The sequence below is a fragment of the Pteropus medius genome, unplaced genomic scaffold (genome assembly GCF_902729225.1).
Source record: "Pteropus medius unplaced genomic scaffold, Ma_sr-lr_union100, whole genome shotgun sequence".
Classification (NCBI taxonomy): domain Eukaryota; kingdom Metazoa; phylum Chordata; class Mammalia; order Chiroptera; family Pteropodidae; genus Pteropus; species Pteropus medius.
Genome location: NW_024351073.1, coordinates 1430183 through 1451572, shown reverse-complemented (window position 1 = coordinate 1451572; position 21390 = coordinate 1430183). Strand labels below are relative to the sequence as shown.

At 40.2% G+C, this 21390-nt stretch overlaps 1 protein-coding gene and 1 long non-coding RNA gene across 2 annotated transcripts in view; one reads left to right on the top strand and one right to left on the bottom strand.

The window, feature by feature from the left end:
* The window catches only part of LOC120586165 (uncharacterized), a 54765-nt gene extending 50334 nt beyond the window's left edge, over positions 1–4431 (bottom strand). Inside the window, exon 1 of the long non-coding RNA XR_005648614.1 lies at positions 3605–4431. This is a non-coding gene — a long non-coding RNA (uncharacterized LOC120586165). The remainder of the gene's footprint in view (positions 1–3604) is intronic.
* Positions 4423–18807, top strand: PTGER4 (prostaglandin E receptor 4). Its single transcript, XM_039842603.1, has 3 exons — positions 4423–5153; positions 5609–6520; positions 16330–18807. The coding sequence occupies exons 2-3, from the start codon at positions 5651–5653 to the stop codon at positions 16918–16920; spliced, it is 1461 nt and encodes a 486-aa protein (XP_039698537.1). The 5' UTR covers positions 4423–5153; positions 5609–5650; the 3' UTR covers positions 16921–18807.
* Positions 18808–21390: the final 2583 nt, after the last annotated feature.

Genomic DNA, 21390 nt, shown 5'->3' with positions numbered 1-21390 from the left:
TATGTGGGGTTATTATTCACAAGCAACAGAAACTGATTATGATCAATTTAAGCAGGAAAATAATTTATTGGAAAGACAATCAGCCACATAAAGAGTCAATGGGAAGGGGCAACATCACACAGCTACAATCACACCTAATCCAGGTGGTTAGGATGCTTCAACCCCAGCAGCTGCTTCTACTACAGGACCCTCGGCACCACTATGCCCCAATGCTGCGTAGTCTTTGAAAAAATGACAATGTCCTCTACTTTCCTTAAGCAAACTTCAGCTTGCTCATTTGTAAAATGGTTATATTACTATATGGTACCTTCTTCATAGCTTTGTTGTAAGGATTAGATGTACAAAGCACATATAAAAAGCATTCAGCACAATGTCTCACACAGACTAAGCATTAGAAAAATTTCAGCTGGTCTTATTAATTCTCATGCCTTTGAACAAGTCACGAAGCTTTTCCGGGGCTATGTTGTCATTATTGAAGAGAGATGATTCTAATCATACTGTATGAGTCAGAGGCTAACAGCTGAAACAAGCAGCCCCTCAAGTCTCAGTGGATTCTCTTTCACTTCATCATCCAATGAAGGTCACTGGAATTGGAAAGAGGTCCCCACTCCATGCAGGTTCAGAGACCCAGTCACCTTCTGATGGCTCTGCAATACACCAGGGCCTTGTATCTTGTTGGCAGGAGAGAGAAGACAGAGAACGTGGAAAATCGGGGTCTTTTAGGGACCAGGCCTAGAATTGGCACACATCACTTCTACCTGTATTCTGTTGGCTGGAATCAAGTCACATGGGCTTCACTTGACCACAAGAAGTCTGAGAAATAACACATAGCTATGTGTTCAAGAGAAAATGGAAACAGGATTCGGTGAAACATGGCAGTCTGCATCACAGCTACCTAACACACTCAGGAGATCACTAATAAGATCATGGCAAATGTGAAAATGCTATGGAAAGTGAGAAACAAGCTCACTATTTAGATGATGCCAGTGTTGATGATTAAACCAGGGAGTCTGCATATTTTCTAAAGTACTAAAATATACATATATACATACATATATATATACAGCAATTCAGGAGGTCTGACAAGGAACTGAAATATAATCAGAATGTCCATCTTCTTGTCAAAGGGGCACTTGAACTCATAAGGCGTTATCTCTCCATCTGTATGTTCAAATATGAGCAACAATAAGCAAATAGTCCCTTTTCTTTGCTCATTAGCCCAATCTACAATGGGTGTGCAATGGAAATATTTGTCTGGAGAAGAAAAGAGGAAAGGAATAAAAGAGAAGAAAGCCATCACTTTGAGAGTGTAATTATGGGAGGAGGCAGCCTGAAGCAATCACTTGGTGGCAACCAGTCTACTCAGCAGTAATTTATTACCACGTGAAGAAGTTGGGGAGTTAATCACAGTACTGACATGTGTAACAAACAACTCCATGCACTAGACTCAGCATAAAACTCAAGCTTAGAAAATGAAAGTAATTAGAAGACTGCACATTTGAAATGCACCACTAAAATAAGAGGGTGGTCATTAGGGCCACAAACACAACTGTGGACCTCTTTTCACGCCCAAGTTCAGGTGAACGGCAATCCACAGAACCAACTGGGCGAGCTTGTGGAAGGCAAAGGTGTCCAAGGGCACTGTGTTATTTGCACCAGACATATGCTCTGAGTATCCGCATGGCCTATTGTGAAAGACAGAGAGCAAACACAATTTCCACAAGCTTTGCTACATGAATGTTAGTGCTTTAGGAATGCTCTAAGACCTGGCCAGCTTTGGCTTAGTAAAGGGGTCCAGGCCGGATCTGATTCAACCTGCTGCCTTCCTCCCGGGAGTTATCCCCTTTCTTACCCATTATTTTGACCCAAGGAAGATTCAACAGAGTCAAAGGGAATATGGTCGGTAGCGCCCAAGTGGCCTTTGCTTTTAAACAAGTTTTCACTTTTTGGTGTTTATTCAAAATAGTAGTCAGATAATTAGAACTAGGAAAGAATAATCAATTTGATCAGTCAGGTCGTTCTTAATGACATTTTTAAAGATTTAATGACAGTTCTAAACAACTGAACCAGGGTTTTCCAGTACAGAGAAGTAGGGATTGGGGAAGAAATGCCAGAGGTGTATACAAAACAATGTTTAGAACAAAAAGCTCTTCATTAAAAATATGTAAACAGTGACAAAAATTATCCACATAATCACGGCAATTCCTCATCTTTTTGCAACGTAGAATCCTGGCAGAGTATGAGGGAAATTGAACTACACTATTCGGGTTTTCCAAATTAAGAATAGAATGATTTGTTTTCCAAATCTTTAACTTCTACTTCTGAAGGCTAAACCTTAAGCTTTAAGAATCATGAACCAAAAGAGGACACAGGTAAACCTCATTGCAATTTTTTAATCTTATTTTTAATCTTGGATTCTTATTTATTTTCATCTTCCTAAAACTACTATGGAAAGAAAATTTAAAGGACTAGTAAGAAAAAACAGCTCCATTGATAACAAGAACAATCTATCAATGACATGTTAAAATCTGTAATATCTACTATCCCAGATTATTATGCAATTATCTCAGCAGTGTGCCTCAATTTTCATATTTAATATAGTCTTTATGGTGAAAAATTAACAAGTACCAACCTAATTGTTTTCTATTTTAGGAACTTCAAATGGAAAGAAAACTAAAACTATTTTTATTGGCAGAAAGTGAATACAGGTGGAACTTCCCACCTCCTCTTCATGTATTTACTGACAAACCACCTGACAGGATGATAGTGATGCAATATGGTTAGGGAAGAATGGGGGTAGAATGTGTAGTTTCCTGTTTCTAGTGCTGATTTGTTTTTAATGCTGACATGATCCTACAGGTTATTACTCAAAAGTAGCATAGGCAACAGAAGTTGTTATAGTGGTGATTAAGAGAAGACTGAGAAATGGACCAATTGCTTGTGTTCTTTTTATATTGCCTAACAAATGTATGTTTTTATTTCTGAATCCCTAATATTCATGAGGAAATATTATAAACAATAGAATGATGCTATAGTAATATATCCATATAGTAGTGCCTTACTAAGTCAATGTGATTCTAGATAGTTAATGCTCTGTAATTGAAATCTGGAATGTCCTCTGTTTCTGTTACTCCGTTGTTACTGTGCCATTTGAGAAAAATTGGAGAACCAGATAAATTCGTTCATTCATGAAATAACGTTTAAGGAATAAGTGCCTGCCCATCATATAAAAGAATCGAGTTATTTACTTACCCTGTGAAGAAATGCAATATGTTAAAATACAACGTATAGGTCACATGGTTTTTCTAGGAAATTACACTGTGTGAAGGCCCACAAAGTCTTACTTTATGGTTAAAAAAAAAAAAATAGTGAAGCAGTTATAATTGCACAGTAGAGTTTTACAATTTTCTTCTTTTTTCTTCTTTTTTTTAATTTTCACTTCTGATTTTCAGATATAGAGGAGATAGAAGTGAATGTGTATAAAAAACTGTTTCCACCACAAAAGAAGTCAAACTGTAATTCAAAAAAAAAAAAAGGGTAAAGCAAATAGGCTTTTCCAAGACTTAACCATAAAGGGAAATGACTAGAGAATTCCTTTACTCACATGACTTTCAAATCCTGGTCTCACCCTACATCAGCCTTTCAAAAGATTCGTGGTGAAGGTGTCTAACGTGAATACAGCAGGACAAAGGCCAAAGCTTAGTCTAACCGTTCCTACAGGGCAGAGAAGCTGCCGGGAGGAGGAGCAAGGTCTCGGCGTCTATCCAGACAGCGGTCCCACGGTTACTAACTCTCCATGTGGTACCGACCCGCCACCTCTCTAACGTCTGCGCCGGGAGAGGTTGCTGTCTGATCTTCTTTTCTTTTGCCTGGGGCTACCCTACAGAGCGCAGCCCACAGCCTGGGCACTGCCAACCAACTCCATTTATGGTGACAGGATGAATTCTTCGTTGTTTCCCCGCCCAAGCCTCGTACCCACCCAACCATCCACCCACCGCGTCCGTTACGCGCACCCTACTTCTGACCCGGGGCCAGGCGCGCGCACTCCATACTTCTCCCTACTTCTCCTTTTGGAGCCGCGCGTGCGTGCGTACACACCCCTCAGCTACTCTAAGGTACTTCTAAAGCAGTTGACCTCCCTTCCCAGCACCCAGATGTTGCGACCTGCCTGTAGAAGGTGAGGGAAATAGCCTACTAGCAGCTGGAGGCAGTGAAGAAGAGACGCGGATTTCAGAGCTGGCCCTCTGGATGCGGAGTTCAGAGGGGCTATGAAGGTGCCAGGGAGAGCGGGATTTCCCAGGCTCCCCGCCCACGGCGGTCCCTCAGCACCAGTAGCCTGCAGCGCCGGGACCTGTCTCGGCGACCCTCGCCCTAGCTGAGCCGCAGAAGCCGCGGAGAGCGTCCCCCGGCGGTGCGGTGGGACCCGCACAGCCCCGAGCCCCGCCCTCCCGCCGGCCGCCTTCCCCGCCTCGCTACCTCGAGGCGCAGAGGACGCACCCCGCCCCTTCCCGTCTGGCCAATGGGCGCCCGGGCCGCGCACTGCGTGTGCCCGCCTCCGCCAGGGAAACTTGAAGCAGAAGAAAAGTTTGTACAGAAGCTGGAAGAGCAAGAGCGGAGCTTGAAACCTCGCAGCCCAAGAGGAAGAAAATGAATAGTGCCAGGTCAGAGCTTTTGGCCCAGTGGACCTCAAACCGCCCCCAGGGATCCAGAAGCGGCCTCAGCGGCAGCCACCAACCCCAATAGCCGCTCACGCTGCTCTGGACTGCGGAGGAGAGCGGCCCGAGTGGGAGACTGAGGCTGTGTCACCTGAGCGCGCGGCCGCACACCTGAGGGCTGTCCGCCCGCGGATGGGACTTGCGGACCCCGCAGAACTTAGATTATCTTTGAAGAAACGGACAAATAGAGCGAAAGAAACCTAAGAGCAGGCTTCACTGATCCATGCCGCTGCCCTTCTGGTTCCCCAAGTTTTTGAAAGCTGGCCACTCTGACTGCCGTTCCAGAAAATTGACAGCCACCGAGACCCGGCTCTAAGGAGGCAAAGGCTTGGCAAGCTCCACATCGCGCGTGGCTGAGGACAGGTTGGAGGCGTGTCCAGGACACTTGAGGCTTGACACTGGGGCTTTACACGGCTCCCACCGCCGCGGCCACCACAGGTGAGATAGGGTTGGGGGCACTGGACAGAGAGCAGTGGGAGGGCGCTCCACGAGCAGAGCCTGGGAGGAGAGAGCGCGCTCCCCAAGTTGTCTTTCATAACCTGTTTTTAATGAGAATTTTATTGACTCAGAATCTGCGGGAATGAGAGCGAGCCACTTTTCCCTTGAGATAGGTCTTGTTCATCTTGGCAGTGGAGAGAAGTTGGGTTGGAGGCAGGAAGAGAGAATGGCAACTTATTAATGCTCATAGAGTGGTGCTACAGGCAGGGTGTGTCAGGAACCTGGAGATTTCGGTAGCCTTCAGTGGCCGCAGTAGGCAAGTAGCTACACTCCGCAAGGTAGGATTGAATTGCCCCCTTGTCTCATGAGCATATTGTTTCTTGAGAGCGGGTATGACACCTTGCGAGTGATAATTTACCCTGACCGCGCTTCTGTCTCTCTCCTACCATCCCCAGACCCAGCCTCGCAGTTCAAGGCTGTGTATCGCGGCCATCATCATGACCACCCCTGGGACCAACACGTCCGCCTCTTTGATCCCAAACAGCCCGGTGACCATCCCGGCGGTGATGTTCATTTTCGGGGTGGTGGGCAACTTGGTGGCCATCGTGGTGCTATGCAAATCGCGCAAGGAGCAGAAGGAGACGACCTTTTACACGCTGGTGTGTGGGCTGGCCGTCACTGACCTACTGGGCACGTTGCTGGTGAGCCCAGTGACCATTGCCACGTACATGAAGGGCCAGTGGCCCGGGGGCCAGCCGCTGTGCGAGTACAGCACCTTCATCCTGCTCTTCTTCGGCTTGTCGGGCCTCAGCATCATCTGTGCCATGAGTATCGAGCGCTACCTGGCCATCAACCACGCCTACTTCTACAGCCACTACGTGGACAAGCGGCTGGCCGGCCTCACGCTCTTCGCGGTCTACGCGTCCAACGTGCTCTTCTGCGCGCTGCCCAACGTGGGCCTCGGCAGCTCGCGGCTGCAGTACCCGGACACCTGGTGCTTCATCGACTGGACCACCAACGTGACGGCGCACGCAGCCTTCTCCTACATGTACGCGGGCTTCAGCTCCTTCCTCATTCTCGCCACCGTGCTCTGCAACGTGCTGGTGTGCGGCGCGCTGCTCCGCATGCACCGCCAGTTCATGCGCCGCACCTCGCTGGGCACCGAGCAGCACCACGCGGTCGCCGCCGCAGTCCTGGCCTCGGCCTCTTGCAGGGCCAACCCGGCCACCGCCTCCCCAGCCCTGCCGCGCCTCAGCGACTTTCGCCGCCGCCGGAGCTTCCGCCGCATCGCAGGTGCCGAGATCCAGATGGTCATCTTACTCATCGCCACTTCCCTGGTAGTGCTCATCTGCTCCATCCCGCTCGTGGTGAGTGGCGGGGACAGGGGCCCCACTCGGCCCTTTCTCCCGCATCCACCTCCCCCTCCGCCTCCTGCTCCCTTTTCTTCCCCTCATTCCTTGGCAATGGGCACGTGTCCTCCAGGGCCCAGCTGGGATCGCCACCCCCGGCTTCTCAGAGCAGGCCCAGCCTCCTTTCAGGCCACATCCCTAACGAAATGTAGCAGGTGCTTTTCCCCCACATCCCCGAGTTTCTTTCCCCGAAAGCCCTGGTTTCCTTTCTCTCCCGGGACAGCCCCTACCCCTTGCTGCCTGACATTGGCCTTGAGACTTCCGAGAAACCCCGCCTCTCTGTCAGATGTGGAGGGGAAACCTCTGTAAGTGTGACTTAGCCCCATCCTCCACACTGTAAACAGCAGAATCCGAAACGTCAGGGTGGTTATCTCTTTGGTGTACACCATTCCTTCGAGCAGTGAAGTTTGGGGTGTTTTGATTTATGTAGGACTTGGGGGTTATGGTTATGTAAAATTTTAGAGCTAGAAGACATAGTAAGTGCTTTTTAATCTTCACTTTACATAATGAGTGACTCGCATAAAATAATCTAGCAGAACTACACAGTCGAGCGAGAGTCCCTGCTCGTCACCATGCTGCGCCTGGGAGAACATCTCAGTGCACGTGTGGGTTGTTTCTGCGCAAGGAATGGCCCAGACTCAGGTTCCTTCATTCTCTGTAGAGGCCAGAAAAGCGAGATTTCACGGGGGGCGGGGGGGGGCGCTATTAAAGGCAGGCTAATGTACATGGGGTATTGAATTTGAATTCTCAACAACGGCGAGAAGTTCATTGCCGTTCTAAAGAAATAGCGCTTTAGAGATGGTCATTTTATTTATTGTCGGTCCAAAGCCTGCAGCTCTTGATGAACCTCAGATCTCTCTGACTGCAAACCCTGCTCTTGTATTACCCCTTATCTCCCTTCTAGAACGCTTCTAATTTTGGCCTTTGTACAGTGTGTATGTGCTTTTGGATTTTGGTACACTTCATTTTTAGAACATCACCTTCTTTAAAATTGTCTTTGAATTAACTTTTTAAATGTTACACGCAGAATGGTCGAAAGCCTACCTAGTTCTCCTCTACTTTGCCTGTCATTAAAATTTTATGCACCAGAAACCAATGGGCAACTACACATAATACTTTCTCTAGAGTTTCTCTTAACAGCAACTAGTTCTGAGTTTTTTCATCCTCAAAATACTGCATTCCTGGACAGAATGCAGAAGAGATGATTTCTCTTTCTTATGCTGATTAATGGGCTATTATTCCTGTCTTTCCCTTATTAATAATGTCCAGGGATATTTAATATAAAAATATTATATATCTGATAAGAATGACTGTAAATGGAAGGAACTTAGAAGTGGCTGAGAGCCAGTGTACAGTAGCTTCTTGCCAATTTGTATAAACAGAAGTAAATATAATTGGCCAGAAGGACCTTTAAACCATTCCAGGACTATATGTAATTTGCAGAGTTAAGTCACACTTGAGCCACATAAATATATTTTACTGTGTGTAATGGCAACTCAGAATAAAGTGAGATTTTGGAAAAGACAACACAGCTTCTTCTGGGGCTCCCTTCTCTGGCCTTTGCCTTATGTTTTACAGAACCGCAAATGACAAAGTGAGAGGTTATTTACAGAATATACTCTTAAGGAACAGAGGAATTACAGCCAGAAGGTTAGCAACATGCATGTACTTTTTAAATGTGTTTTGGTAAGAAGTATGCATCTGAAGCTATTGACTAATGCAGATGAATTGTTTTCTTCCAGCATCTACAAAGGCACAAAATGCTTAATTCATCTTATTGACTGAAGCAGCAGACCTGGCCCTATAGGGCAGGGACATTTATCACAAAGCCTTTGAAATTATTGGAGAAGCTAGAGGCAAGAAATTATAGGAGCTATATTTGTGGTTGCAAATTAGCCACATTTTAACTAACAAATACTGTCCATTCTATATAAAGTCAGTAACGTGCAGTAGATAATAAGTATTTTTACTCTGAAAATTGAAACTGTCTCAGCTAAGAAGTAATCACATTGTAAGTAATAAAGAATCATACAAGTAGTAACAGCTTCAGTTTTTAGCCTTTAGTTTTGGCTACCAAAATCTCATTTCAGAATCAATTTAATTATAAGTTAATGATATGCAGTAAAAGTCATCGCACTACCCACCTACCCACAGTTTAGCAATTACTGAAAGAATTAAAAGGGAAACTTATCCACAACTATGGTCTTCCTTAGCTTCTTTTTACAACTTTATTTATTTATTTTTTTTATGTTTCTCATCTGGATATTATCATTTAAGCTTAAAGTTTCTGAACTCTGACATATAAAGCAGTCAGATTTGTCTTTAGTTCCAAGAAAATGAAACATCTCTTTCTTTAACTTTATCAAATCAAGTTGGTTGCTAATCTTATTTTAGGAAAATGAAACCCTTCGAAACATTTAAAAGCTTTGGAAAGGCTATAGAGTAAAATACAGTTTACTTGGAATTTCAGAAAGCTTGACAAAATATATAAGGAAAACAAGCAGTCACTGAAAAGCAGCCAAGTTTTTTGTCTTTTGGGCATCAGGGAAGAAAAAAACCACAGTGGCTATGAGGGTACTTGATACTGAGTTTAGTATAGAAGTAATTTTTAATTTGTTCTCCAAAATATGTATGTTTCATAAATAGAGCTTAGAAATTTGAGAAAGGTTGGGAAATTAGTTGTGAATATAAAGAACTGTGCTGAACTTGCAAAATTTGCTAAAGCGAGAGATAATCAATGAACAGAGAAGGTGTGAATACAATCTACAAGGAACATTTTATGACAAAATTTAGTGGGAAGGTGGATCTTGTCATTTTGTCTATTTTTCTGTTTATAATCAATCTCTGGTTTTTTCTGTATACAGGGGAAGCTGAAGAAATGAAAGAGTCTACCCTTAAGATAAATAAAAGGGATTGCATTCTTTAGAAATAAATATGCAAGCAAGACAACCTCATAAGGTCTGCCATTAAACTCTGTAGCTAGATCAACTTCTGGTGCCTAAGTCTGCCATTACTAATGTTAAGATAAATATGATAATCAAATCTTTTGCCTTAGGGTTAAATAATTACACTATAGGATTTGGAAAGGCATTTTCCCTTATGCAAGAATGGCTGTGTTTACTGCTTACTTGTTTCTTTTATTTTCTTTCTTCTTCCTATGAAGTAACAAGTATTTATCTCTGTTAGAGGTAGAATGGCCAATTTCATTAATCTTCTGCCTGGAACTTAGTTTTTAGGCAAATAGCTTCCTGTGGTTGCTTACCATAAACTAATTGTCTGTATAAAGCTTTGACCGGCATTTGATCAGCAAAGGTTTATTAGGGCAGATGAAAAGTGCATAAATAAATATTCTTTTGTTTACTGTAGGCAAACTGGAAGTTAAGTTTTAAAGCAACTGATGGGATTTCAGATGAGTAAAAATCACATTTATAGGTGTAAGAGTAATGCCATAAATTAGGGCACTGTTACAGCAGAACCCGAAGGATTTGATTATTTTTCAAATAAATTTAGCAAGTTAAAAAAATGGCAATTCCTAAAAGTAGTTTTTAGTCATAAAATTACAGACCTATTCGTAGTACCTTGAAGACTACAGGATAACATAAAAGTAAGGTATTTCCACATCAGGCATCTCATTAAAAAAAACCAGGAAGAAAATAGGGCTGGCCAATATTTTCACTCTTTCTGTGCCTCAATTTCCTCAACTGCAGATGAAGAATTTATGTTATTATGCAACTCATTGGGTGGCTATGGGTGAGTCCTAGTCTAATACTCTTTTAACCATAAAATCTTGGTTTTTTTGAACATCTGCTAACAAGATTTCTTTTCCCCAAGGTGGAAGTGATTCTTGTAGTCTCCTAGTAGAAGGTTGAAAGTTAGAGTTTTTAAAAATATACTTCAGAAATAAAATTTTGATGTAGAGACTGACCTGTAGAGATTAAGTAATTTGCCTGCAGTAACTGGCTAGTTGGTGACCCAGAGGGAAGGAGAACTGAATTCCAACCACCCGGTCAAGAACTCCACCATCCTCTACTTAAAGATTTTTTTGGTCACTAAAAAAATAAAGAAGAAAAAAGTGACAAAAAATTCTAGTAGCAGCTGTGTCAGTCAGGGACTTTTCACAAGGCAATGAGATAACTGAGCACACACAAATAGTTCCTTTTATTTGCTTGGAACAGAACAAGTAGCGTACGTACATAAATCCAGTTACAAGATCTCGTCATTTTTTGGAAAACATTTCTACCTTGACAGTCTATTACTGAAAATCAGTCTAATCAAGACTTTAGCATTCTTTTTTCAATTAGACATTCTCTGCCAACAGGTTATTCTTACACAGGAAGTACATGTTTTTGATACCGTGTCATTAACTGTACCCTAAGCTACCTCTAAGCTGTGGTTTTCAAATTATTAATATATTCCACAGTGGCCAAGCTTCTATATAATGGGTTACCAAAAAGTGACGACAGCCAACAAATATGTTAGGTGTTAGCCATTTTATTAAGTGCTTTTATAATTTGTACATAAATTATAAGGAGCAGAGGCAGAATCTGAATAGAGGTTAATTTGATTACAAAGCTTAGGCGTCTACTCCTACCTCTACAGCATATAGCCTGCCTCCTTTTAGCTTTGCTGTCATGACATCTTTTGTTGAATTTACGATATTTTCTCCAAGTTATGTTCCAATGCTCCTGCACCCTAGTCTCTAGTCATCCTCAAGAAATTGAGAATATTGTAATATATGCCAGTATTAACAATAAACCGCAAGCATAAACCTGCAGCTACTAAAAAAATAGACTAACTTTTAAAATTGCAAGAAATTATATATGTTATATGTATTTGGTGAAATTTTTTATGGTGTTTTCCTCCCCTGACTCAGAGGTTCTGTTTTATCAACGGCACACTCTTCCAAAACTGAAAACTGTCTGAACATGTTTATTGGGGTAACATATAGGGACTGTTGGACAAGAATTCCAGAAAATTGCTTTCACCTACCCACGTGACACTGAAGTGCTGCTGTGGATATTCCCATCTTAATCCTGGGTTTTCCCGTTTAGAAAGAGCAAATCCAGTAGCCTTTAAAGTGAGACAGATTGCTCTGTTTTTTCAAACATTATGAAGTACATAGAGCTTTTGTTCATTTTTGTCTTTTTTCCCCTCTGCTGCAAGTCAGATCCTATTGAAAACCCACTGCAAATGCAAACTCATTTGTCTTCTTTTCAAATAACCAATTTTTGATAATGTTTTGCCTGAATTTGGGATTTGGCTTTTCCTATTTTTTTTTTTTGCCCCTCTGTGAACTCCCTGTTACTGAAACGACATTAAGTGACCAGGCTCATTAAGTGACTTGTGTTCATTGTAAGCTTCCCCCCACCCTCAGCCCCCGTGGGACTCTGAAATAGGGCTTCCGTAGTTCTTGGCCCTTATCTGCCTAAAAGCAAGGCATAAATTTCCCTTCGTGAAGGTGGCATATACTTCCTCCCACCCACTCCTGGACCAGGATGGAAGCCAGTGACTCTTATCTTGGGAGACGGAGCCAGCACCAAGATGAGCCTGCATAAACCTTAATAAAAAAACAACAAACTATCTTCCATTAGTTCCCCATATATTTCCTAGTTAATCCCCACAGTTGACCTCCACTGAAGCATAAATCCTCCCTTCTTTGTTAAGAAGGCTATATAAGCTCACGAATCTGCTTCTTTTAGTTACTTCGTTTTTGTGTGTGAACTCTTATGCGTGTAAAACATATTAATAAATGTGTATTCCTTTTCTCCTGTCTAAATAAATAAATAAATAAATAAATAATAAAATAGGCTTTCTTTCATTCCCTTCTACAGTAGTGAAAATTAATTACTGCCGTTGATGAACTGAGGCTCAGAGATGATTCTTCCCTTGCCTATCATCACTTTTGACTATGAAAGCTCACTATTAATGTTTTTACAACACTCAGACTTTTCTAAAAGGTCACAGAAATTTAACAATAAAACGCTATCCCTAATACATTCCTACAAATTTCATACCTTTGAACTGTTCAAAAATTTTCCTCCTTTCAGTACTAACCATGTTTTCTTTGAGATAGTGGTGAGAGAAACAACCAGCTAAAAATATTTAAATGCTAAAAGTATCAGAACTAGGACGCAGTTCCATAGTGTAGTGGTTAGCAAGTCTTCTTTACTTGCAGAAGGCCCTGAGTTCGCATCCCAGTGGAGCCACAGTCTGTGGTCTACCGCCATGCCACCCTGAACAAGCCCAATGTCTTGGAAGCTAAGCAGAGTTGAACCTTGTTAGTATTTGGATGGGAGACCTCTTAGGAAGACCAGGTGCTGTAGACATAAATAATAATAATAATAAAATTTAAAAATAAATTAAAAATAAATTAAAATATCAAACTATCATAGAGAGGGCGTGGCAAAACACTCCTAGGATGGTTGGTTCTGAGACCAAAACATCCCAAGTGGAGCAACACTGCCACCTAGAGGCTGCAAGTCTCAAATTTGCACAAACCCTTCCATAAGTTTTATTCTAGAGACTAGCACAGGCCAAGATAGCCTGATAATAAGTTTTGGTCCATCATTTCTTTAATCCTTAGAAACATAGTATGTAATTTGAGTAAAATATAAGCCTCATGTTTTTACCAAGAATTCCATAGCTGAGAAAGGTTAAATAGAACACAGCCAGCCCGGTAGAACAGAAAAAGCAACATGGAGGTCATCTAGGGGCCTGGGGCCCAGACCAGAGTGGGTCACCAACAGAGTGGGGACCTTGATAAATTCCTCAAACCTCTTCTCATCGGAGAAAAGGCCCGTAGACCTAAGGGAGATTAATCTCTCAGTGCCCAAGAACAACTTAGAAACTCAATAAAGATTATGGTAGGAAGAAACCTAGATGCTTTGTTTCACTAGGTTTTACAAAGATAGAAAAGCAGCCATGCTTGGTCTTGATACTATCATTTACCCAAGCATAGTTTTTAAAAGTATTTTAAAAGAAACATCATCTGCTATTCATTCTAGTTCAATTTTTATTTAGCTGTCTTCCAGAGATCAAACTATTAATTTCATCTTGGTTTAAGCCATTTCATCATTTTATTCTATGAGATTTATGAGACCATAATCTCTCAACCAAGACATTTAGGACCAGATGTGCTTTAGAATTCAGAATTGCCTGAGTTTTAGAAAAGTAACTTAGTAATATACTGTATAACAATGTAATATCTCCATCAGCACTGGAACGGTACCTCTGGAGCAAAACATAGGAGTAGTCACACCAAGTGGAATCAGTGAAACTATACATAGCTTCATAATCTAGTCAGTTCAAGTCTTGCTGCCAAAATAACTTTAGGTCAGGTTTTGCAACCCAAAACAAGTGAATGACAACAAAACAACAGCAAGTGAACAACAATAACAATTTCTTGATTAAGGATTATGGATTTGTAGCTGATGAAAGTCTAAATTCCAGTTAAGGAATAAATACAGTTATACCTCATTGATCTAGCATCATCTAGGAATAAGTTTCATGTGAGTTGAGTTTTGCAGACTAATGAAATTTCTTTAAATATTTTAAAGTCACTCCTTTTATCCAAATTGTTATCTTTCCAAAATATCTGTACTCTTTCTTCGCGATTCATATACCGTGAAAATTAACTATTGTACTGTATGGAAAGGTAGTGATACCCTCAAGTCTTGTTAAAGTTAGATATTTGCCCCTAGTTAAATGGCTCCAGCTCTGCTTTTGTAAGTTCTTTCTCCTTTTTATGGTTTTTATGCATCCTCCTTGGCTGTGAGACTCACTTCTTCTCCCTGACCTAAAATAATTACTAAAGACAAGTAATAATTATTAAATAATTACAAAAAACATGGTAATTATCACAAAACCACTATTTTTATATGAATTACAGTTGAGATTTTTATGTAAAAGAGTGTAATTAGGAGTAAGATCTAGACTAATAATATTTTAAATAAGAATAAATTTTTTTCTATACATTTTTTATTGAGATAATTGACATATTACTTTCAGGTATACAACAGTGATTCTGTATTTGTCTATACTGTGAAATGATCACCACAATAAGTCTAGTTAACATCCATTTTCACACATAGTTACAAAAATTTTTTTTGATGAAAAAATCTACTCTTCAAGAGAAAATTTGAGAGTGTACATTTAACAAGCGCTAATGGATAAAATGATAAGTCTTCCTTAAGTTTACACACATTCATGGTCTCTTCATTGAATTGTTTGAAGTTCCCAGAAGTTGGCATATCATTTTTTCTTTCACGACATTGCACATGGAATTACCTCTACTTGAATTGTCATATCCTTCCTTCTAAATTTAGCAACTTTCACTCATCCATCAAAACTCAGTGCAAGCTTCCTCTCCCCTGGAAAGCACCTTCCCATGCCCTCCCATTCAAGTCTGGAGGTCTTACGTATCTCCCTCCCGTTTCATTTCGTATCGCCCCCAGCCATAGTTGATCTACCTTCTTGTCTTCTACACTATAGGTTACTCTCGGCCTTCAAGAAGTTTATGGTATTTAATGCAACTTTTTGTGCCCAGAATCTATCACAATGCCTAACACAATAAGCACAACACTCTTAAATAATTAAATGCATGCAAAAATGTGATTATAGTAAGGGCAAATTTTTTTTTAACTGCCAAAAATAAGACTTCAAAATAGCAAATAGGTTGTTAGGGTCTCTTTTTTCGTTTACTTCATTTAAGCCGTTCTTGGCCTGTGGTGGGCTGGCAGACATGCCTTTTGCCTTAAACAGCTCAAACTGCACTAGAATGAGTTGTCATCCCTATTGGTGTGTCCAGAATGCTCTTTGAGCACTAGGCCATTTACCAGCTTAAATGCTATACAAGCCCAAAGGAGGGACTGATTCTGAGTGGAGTTTCAGGATGGAGTCGCTGAGTAGCAGTTGTGAAGCAAAACTATAGTTCACAAGCGGTAGGGAGCCACTGAAAGTTTATAGCTGATTAGCATAATCAGATCTGCATTTTAGAAATAATCTTCTGGTAGCAGTTTGGAGGATGAGTTAGAAAGGAAAGGAACTGGACGTGGGAAAGCTAGTTTCACGGCTGATGAATTAATCCAGATGGGAAATGCAGTTAGAGGGAAACGACTAGAACGGTTTCTGGAAGAAGAGTTGATAATACGAGATGATTATTATAACTGAGGAACAGACTCAGTGAGAAAATAAAAACCTCTCTGGTCATTTTGGATGATAGGAGTTTCCGATGTTGGTTTAAAAGTATCCTGTATGTTTTTTCTAGAATCTAAAATAAAGGAATCTCTGGCTTTGTTTTTGATGATTAGACAGTTAGTTGACTTACAAAATGAGTTTCATTTAAATACATAGAATGACAACTGGGATAAGGGAAATCAATGGCTATTGGAAAAAAACGATACTTCATTAGAATTACAAAACCTTAAAAGTAGTCACAGAAATGGAGTTAACGAAATGCTTCTCAAGGGAATTTTGTGCATACATTACCCATACACACATTGCATTTTTGTATGCCATCTTTGATCTAGAAAAGACATTCATAAGATAGTTACAAAAGTATTTAAAGTTATACTAACTCAAAACATAAGTGAATTGTGCAATCAGTGGTTTTCCTGAGGCTTATGCTGCTCTATTTTTTTTTTTTTTTTTTTGCACTTATTACCAGGAAAGAGTGCAGTTGCCAACTTTGCTAAGTTAGGCACTGCATACAAATGTTTTCCCCAATTGATTCGTGATAAAATCTAATTGCGAGCATCTCACTTATGCAGGTCCGAGTATTCGTCAACCAGTTATATCAGCCAAATTTAGTACGAGAAGTCAGCAAAAACCCAGATCTGCAAGCCATCCGAATTGCTTCTGTGAACCCCATCCTGGACCCGTGGATATATATCCTCCTTCGGAAGACAGTGCTCAGTAAAGCGATAGAGAAGATCAAATGCCTCTTCTGTCGCATCGGCGGGTCCCGCAGAGACCGTTCAGGACAGCACTGCTCAGACAGCAGGAGGACATCTTCTGCCATCTCTGGCCACTCTCGCTCCTTCCTGTCAAGGGAGCTGAGGGAGATCAGCAGCACATCTCAGACCCTCCTTTACATGCCAGACCTCGGTGAAACCGGCCTCGGCGGCAGAAATTTGCTTCCCGGTGTGCCGGGCATGAGCCTGCCCCAAACCGACACCACCTCCCTGAGGACTTTGCGAATATCAGAGACCTCGGACTCCTCACAGGGGCAGGATTCGGAGAGTATCTTATTGGTGGATGAGGTTGCGGGGAGTAGCGGGGCTGGGCCTGCCCCGAAGGGGAGCTCCCTGCAAGTCACATTTCCTAATGAAACACTGAACTTATCAGAAAAATGTATATAGTAGCTGAAGAAAGAAATACAGCACTATTTCTGGAAGCTTACAAAATCCTGTGCAATAGACACATAAATGAAATGTTTAGCTGTGCTCAGAAGGGCTATTTTTGTCCTGTGACTCACATTAGAAAACATCTGGTTTTTGAATGCTTTTTAAACAAGTTGATTCACGTGGCTCTGAGGTCTGAAACACATTGATGGCCACTACTCAGAGACACAGGATTTCAGTCAGAACCTGACTGCTGGGAGGATCTACCTTCAGTTTTCTACTTGATAGGAGGATGACAGAAGTTTTATTTTCATAATGTCAGGAACTTTATATCTGGCACACAGCAAAAAAAAGGCCAGGTATGGAAGGGCTTTTGTCCAATAAAGTATAAGGACTATCTTATGGATGATTTAAGTCTCACTAAAGCATGAAATGTGAATTTTGTTGTTGTAAATATGATTTAATGTATTTAAAGTATTTTCTTCTCTGTGAGAAGGTTTATTGTTAATACAAGGTATAATAAAATTATAGTAGCCCCTCTCCACCCAATATAACCAGCTGACGTTGCAGATGTTAGATTTTTTTCATATACAAATTGAAGCCAAGCTGTTAAAAATTCACAGTGAAATTCCTATTAATAAAATAGATATAGATTTTCAAAAGAGTTTGGTACTATTAAAAGAATAAAGAAAAAAACTATTTTAGACATGAAAATTATAGTCCAAAATATTGAAGTTCTTTCCAAACTATGTACAATACATAGTGAAAATTTTTAAGTGATGGCTACATGTATTTATCCAGAAAACTGTGATTTCAGGAAAACCTAACATGCTGGCAAATATTTTCTACTTTTGTCCTCACAAACTGGTACTTTTTAAAATGTAATATAAATTTTAAAAAGTCTTTAATGAATAACCCATAGCTGAAGTGTACAATATAAAAAGTCTAAGCAGTTTGTTTTCTCCTTAAAATTGTGTATAGTTTTACTTTCCTAAGGAATGTCTAGAATATCCTTTAAAATTTAAGAGGAAGACTGACTGCACCATAACAGCCTTTACTTTGAGATGTGAAAGGATTGGTTAAATTAGCCTTTCACAGATATCCTAAGAGTCTAACAAGATAAGGAAAGGGGTGCAGAATGTGGGCACATAAAGGTCACCTAACAGTTTTTTGTCACGCCCAGTAATGCTGTACATTTATTTGAAGGAAACTTTCTCAAAGAAAAATTAAGCATGTTTTGTTGCTTAAAGTGTTTTTGTGAATCGCCTGATTGTAATTAAATTCTGAGCCTGATAGTGATATGGTTTTAAGAAGCAGTTGTACCAACTGAAATTATTTTGGAGATTATAATAAATAAATACACTCAATCTGAATTCCATATCCTTGGTTTTGAAGAACTGCGACTTTTGCTTGTTTCAGGTTATCTTCTGTATCTTTTTCAGTTGGAATATTCAATTTTTTTAAATTTTAAAATGTCAAATTTAGAGAAGAGTTGCAAGAATAGTAGAAAGGCTTGAATCCACTTACTGGAGAATGGTATTTCGAAACCAAGATCTGGGTGAGGAGTGTACTCAAAATCACCAGTTTGTATGGGTGGGTAGTGGGCGAGACAGTATTTATTCCTGCTTGTAAGCAGTCGAGATAAATACTTCTCAAACTTTAGCATGTGTCAAGAGTCACCTGGAGAGCTTAAAAACAGTTTCTGATTCAGTAAGTCTGGGGATGGCGAGGGGTGGGGGATGTCATTTCTAAAAATCTCCTAGGTGATGCTGACGCTGCCAGTATGAGGATACACTTCAAGTAGTAATAATCCCCAGGAGCGAGGTCATAATTTGCTATTTGCAAGTTTTTAAATATATCTTTGGATGATGTCATATAAACAAGACTCATTTTCACAGACCTGATGGAACGGCGATTCTCAGCTGAGGTAGGGATAGCTCAGAAAAGGAGCATCCAGCTGAAACTTCTAAAATGTTCTGTTTCACCAATAGAAGTAGTTCTAATTCACCAATTTATGCTAACCCATGCCTAAGAAACAATGTTTTCAGAGGATATTTTATTTGCGAAAGAGGCTTTTGTTTTTCTCCCGCATATACCAACAATAAGACAACACCTAGATTTTTATGTGTGTGCATATGTGTTTATGTATGTATGTATATATAATATAAAATGTTTATCACCCACGTTCATGGGGGAAAACAAGCCTTGTTCACAAGTTAACATTGCTAATATTCAGGGCATAATCTCACTCATTCTTTACTTCAAGTTCACCATCCAGAACACCGATTCTGGCTAATTTTTTAAATCGAAATATAATTTGCATATAAAATTTGCCCTGTATTTTCATATGCTCACAAAGTGCAACCAACTAATTCTAGGCCATAAGCATCATCCGAAAAAGAAAACACATACCTATTTGCATTCACTCTATTCTCTGACTCCAGCCCCTGGCAACGACTATCTGGATCTGCCTATTCTGGACATTAATGAAATCATATAATATGTGGTCTTTACTGTCTGGCTTTTTTCACTTAGCATATGTTCGCAGTTCATCCATGTTGTAGCATGAATCAGTATTTCATTTCCTTTTTATGGCTGAATTTTTCATTATGTGGATATACCACATTTGTTTATGTATCGGTTGATGGGCATTTGGGTTGTTTCCACTTTTTGGCTATTAATAATACAGTATCTTTGTACAAGTTTTTGTGTTAACATGTTTTCGATTCTCTATGTACCTGGGAGTAAAATTGCTGGGTTATATGGTAACTATGTTTAATTTTTTTAAGGAACTACCAAAGTATTTTCCCAAGTGGCTGTACCATTTTACATTCCCACCAGCAATGTACAAGGGTTCCAATTGCTCCACGTCCTTATCAATACTTGTTATTGTCCATGTTTCTGATTATTCCCATCCTACTGAGTGTGAAGTGGTATCTCACTGTAGTTTGGATCTGTGTCTTTCTAGTGGCTAATAATGTAGAGCATCTTTCCATGTGCTTGTTGGCCAAATGTGTATATCTTATCTGGAGAAATGTCTATTCAAATTGCTCATTTTTTAAATCGGGTTATATGTCTTTATTAGTTTGCTAGGGCTACCATAACAAAATACCACAGAGTGGATGACTTCAATGGAAATTTATTTTCTCACAGTTCTGGAAGCTGAAATTTCAAGATCAAGGTTCTGGAAAGCTTGGTTTCCCCTGTATCCTCTCTCTGTCTTGCAAATAGATGGACACCTTCTTGCTGTACTGTCACACGCATCCCTGGAGTTTTTCTTCTTATAAGGATACCAGTCATATTGGCCCACCCTAATGACCTCATTTAACCTGAATTATCTCCTTAAAGGCCCTATCTCCAAATACAGTCACATTGGGAGTTAGAGCTTCACCATGTGAGTTGAGAGGGGACACAATCCAGTGCATAACAATGTCTTTATTGTTGTGTCTGGCTTATTCTTAAAAGAATAACCAATGAAGGTAAACTCTAACATTGTATGCCTTCCATGTTTATTCATAAGGCTTACCAGTTATGTTATGCAAAGATGGTTTCTTACAGTAGGAAGCTTGTTCTAGACCATTTAGAGCTTCAGATTTTCTGTGCGAGAAAGTTCTGATTGTCTAATCGGCTAGTATTAAATCTTACCTGGTCCCAAAAGGATTTAGCAGACAAGTAATTTTAATACCATCTCAGAATCTTTGACAATCTGACCAATCAGGTCAATTATGTTAGAAAAGATTATGAGATTGGTAGAGCAATTAAGGTACTTTGACCAAAAGACCATGGACTGAAAGAGTCTTTTCCCAAAGCACAGTGACTCCTCTCCACAAGTTTCTTACTGGAGCCACAAACAAAGGGCCATGAAAAAAAATCAAGGCAAATTTGAATTTACTGTCAGCTATGCTTTTGGTCATAAACCTTAATGCAGAAATACTCGTTTTCCTCAAATTACTTGTACTAGTTTTAGGACAATACGAGCCATGAAGTTTGCTCTCTTCCACCACTCCCACCACCAAACGTGAGTCTAAGATGCTGCAAGAATCATCTCATGATTGCTCTCCATATATACCTGAAAAGGACCAGCAAAACAGACTCATAGCAAGAGAGAACACTGAATTTTACATGCTACAAGGTCAATATACAAAATTGATTGTATTTCTATGTAATAGTATCTAACTGGAAAATAAAATTTGAAAAGCACTCCTTGTAATAGCATCAAAAATATGAAATATTTAGGGACAAACTTAAAAATATGGGCAAGACCTATTCACAGAAATTTAAAAAGCATTACAAAGAGCAATTAAGACCTCAAACAGTGAGTTATGCCATAATCATGGATTCAAAGACATGACATTGTTAGATAGAAATTCTTCCCAAACTGATTTATAGATTCATCTCAATTCCAATCAAAATCCCAGGAGACTTGCATGTAGATAGAGACAAGTAGATTATAAAATGTATATAGAAGGGCAAAGAAACTAGAATAGT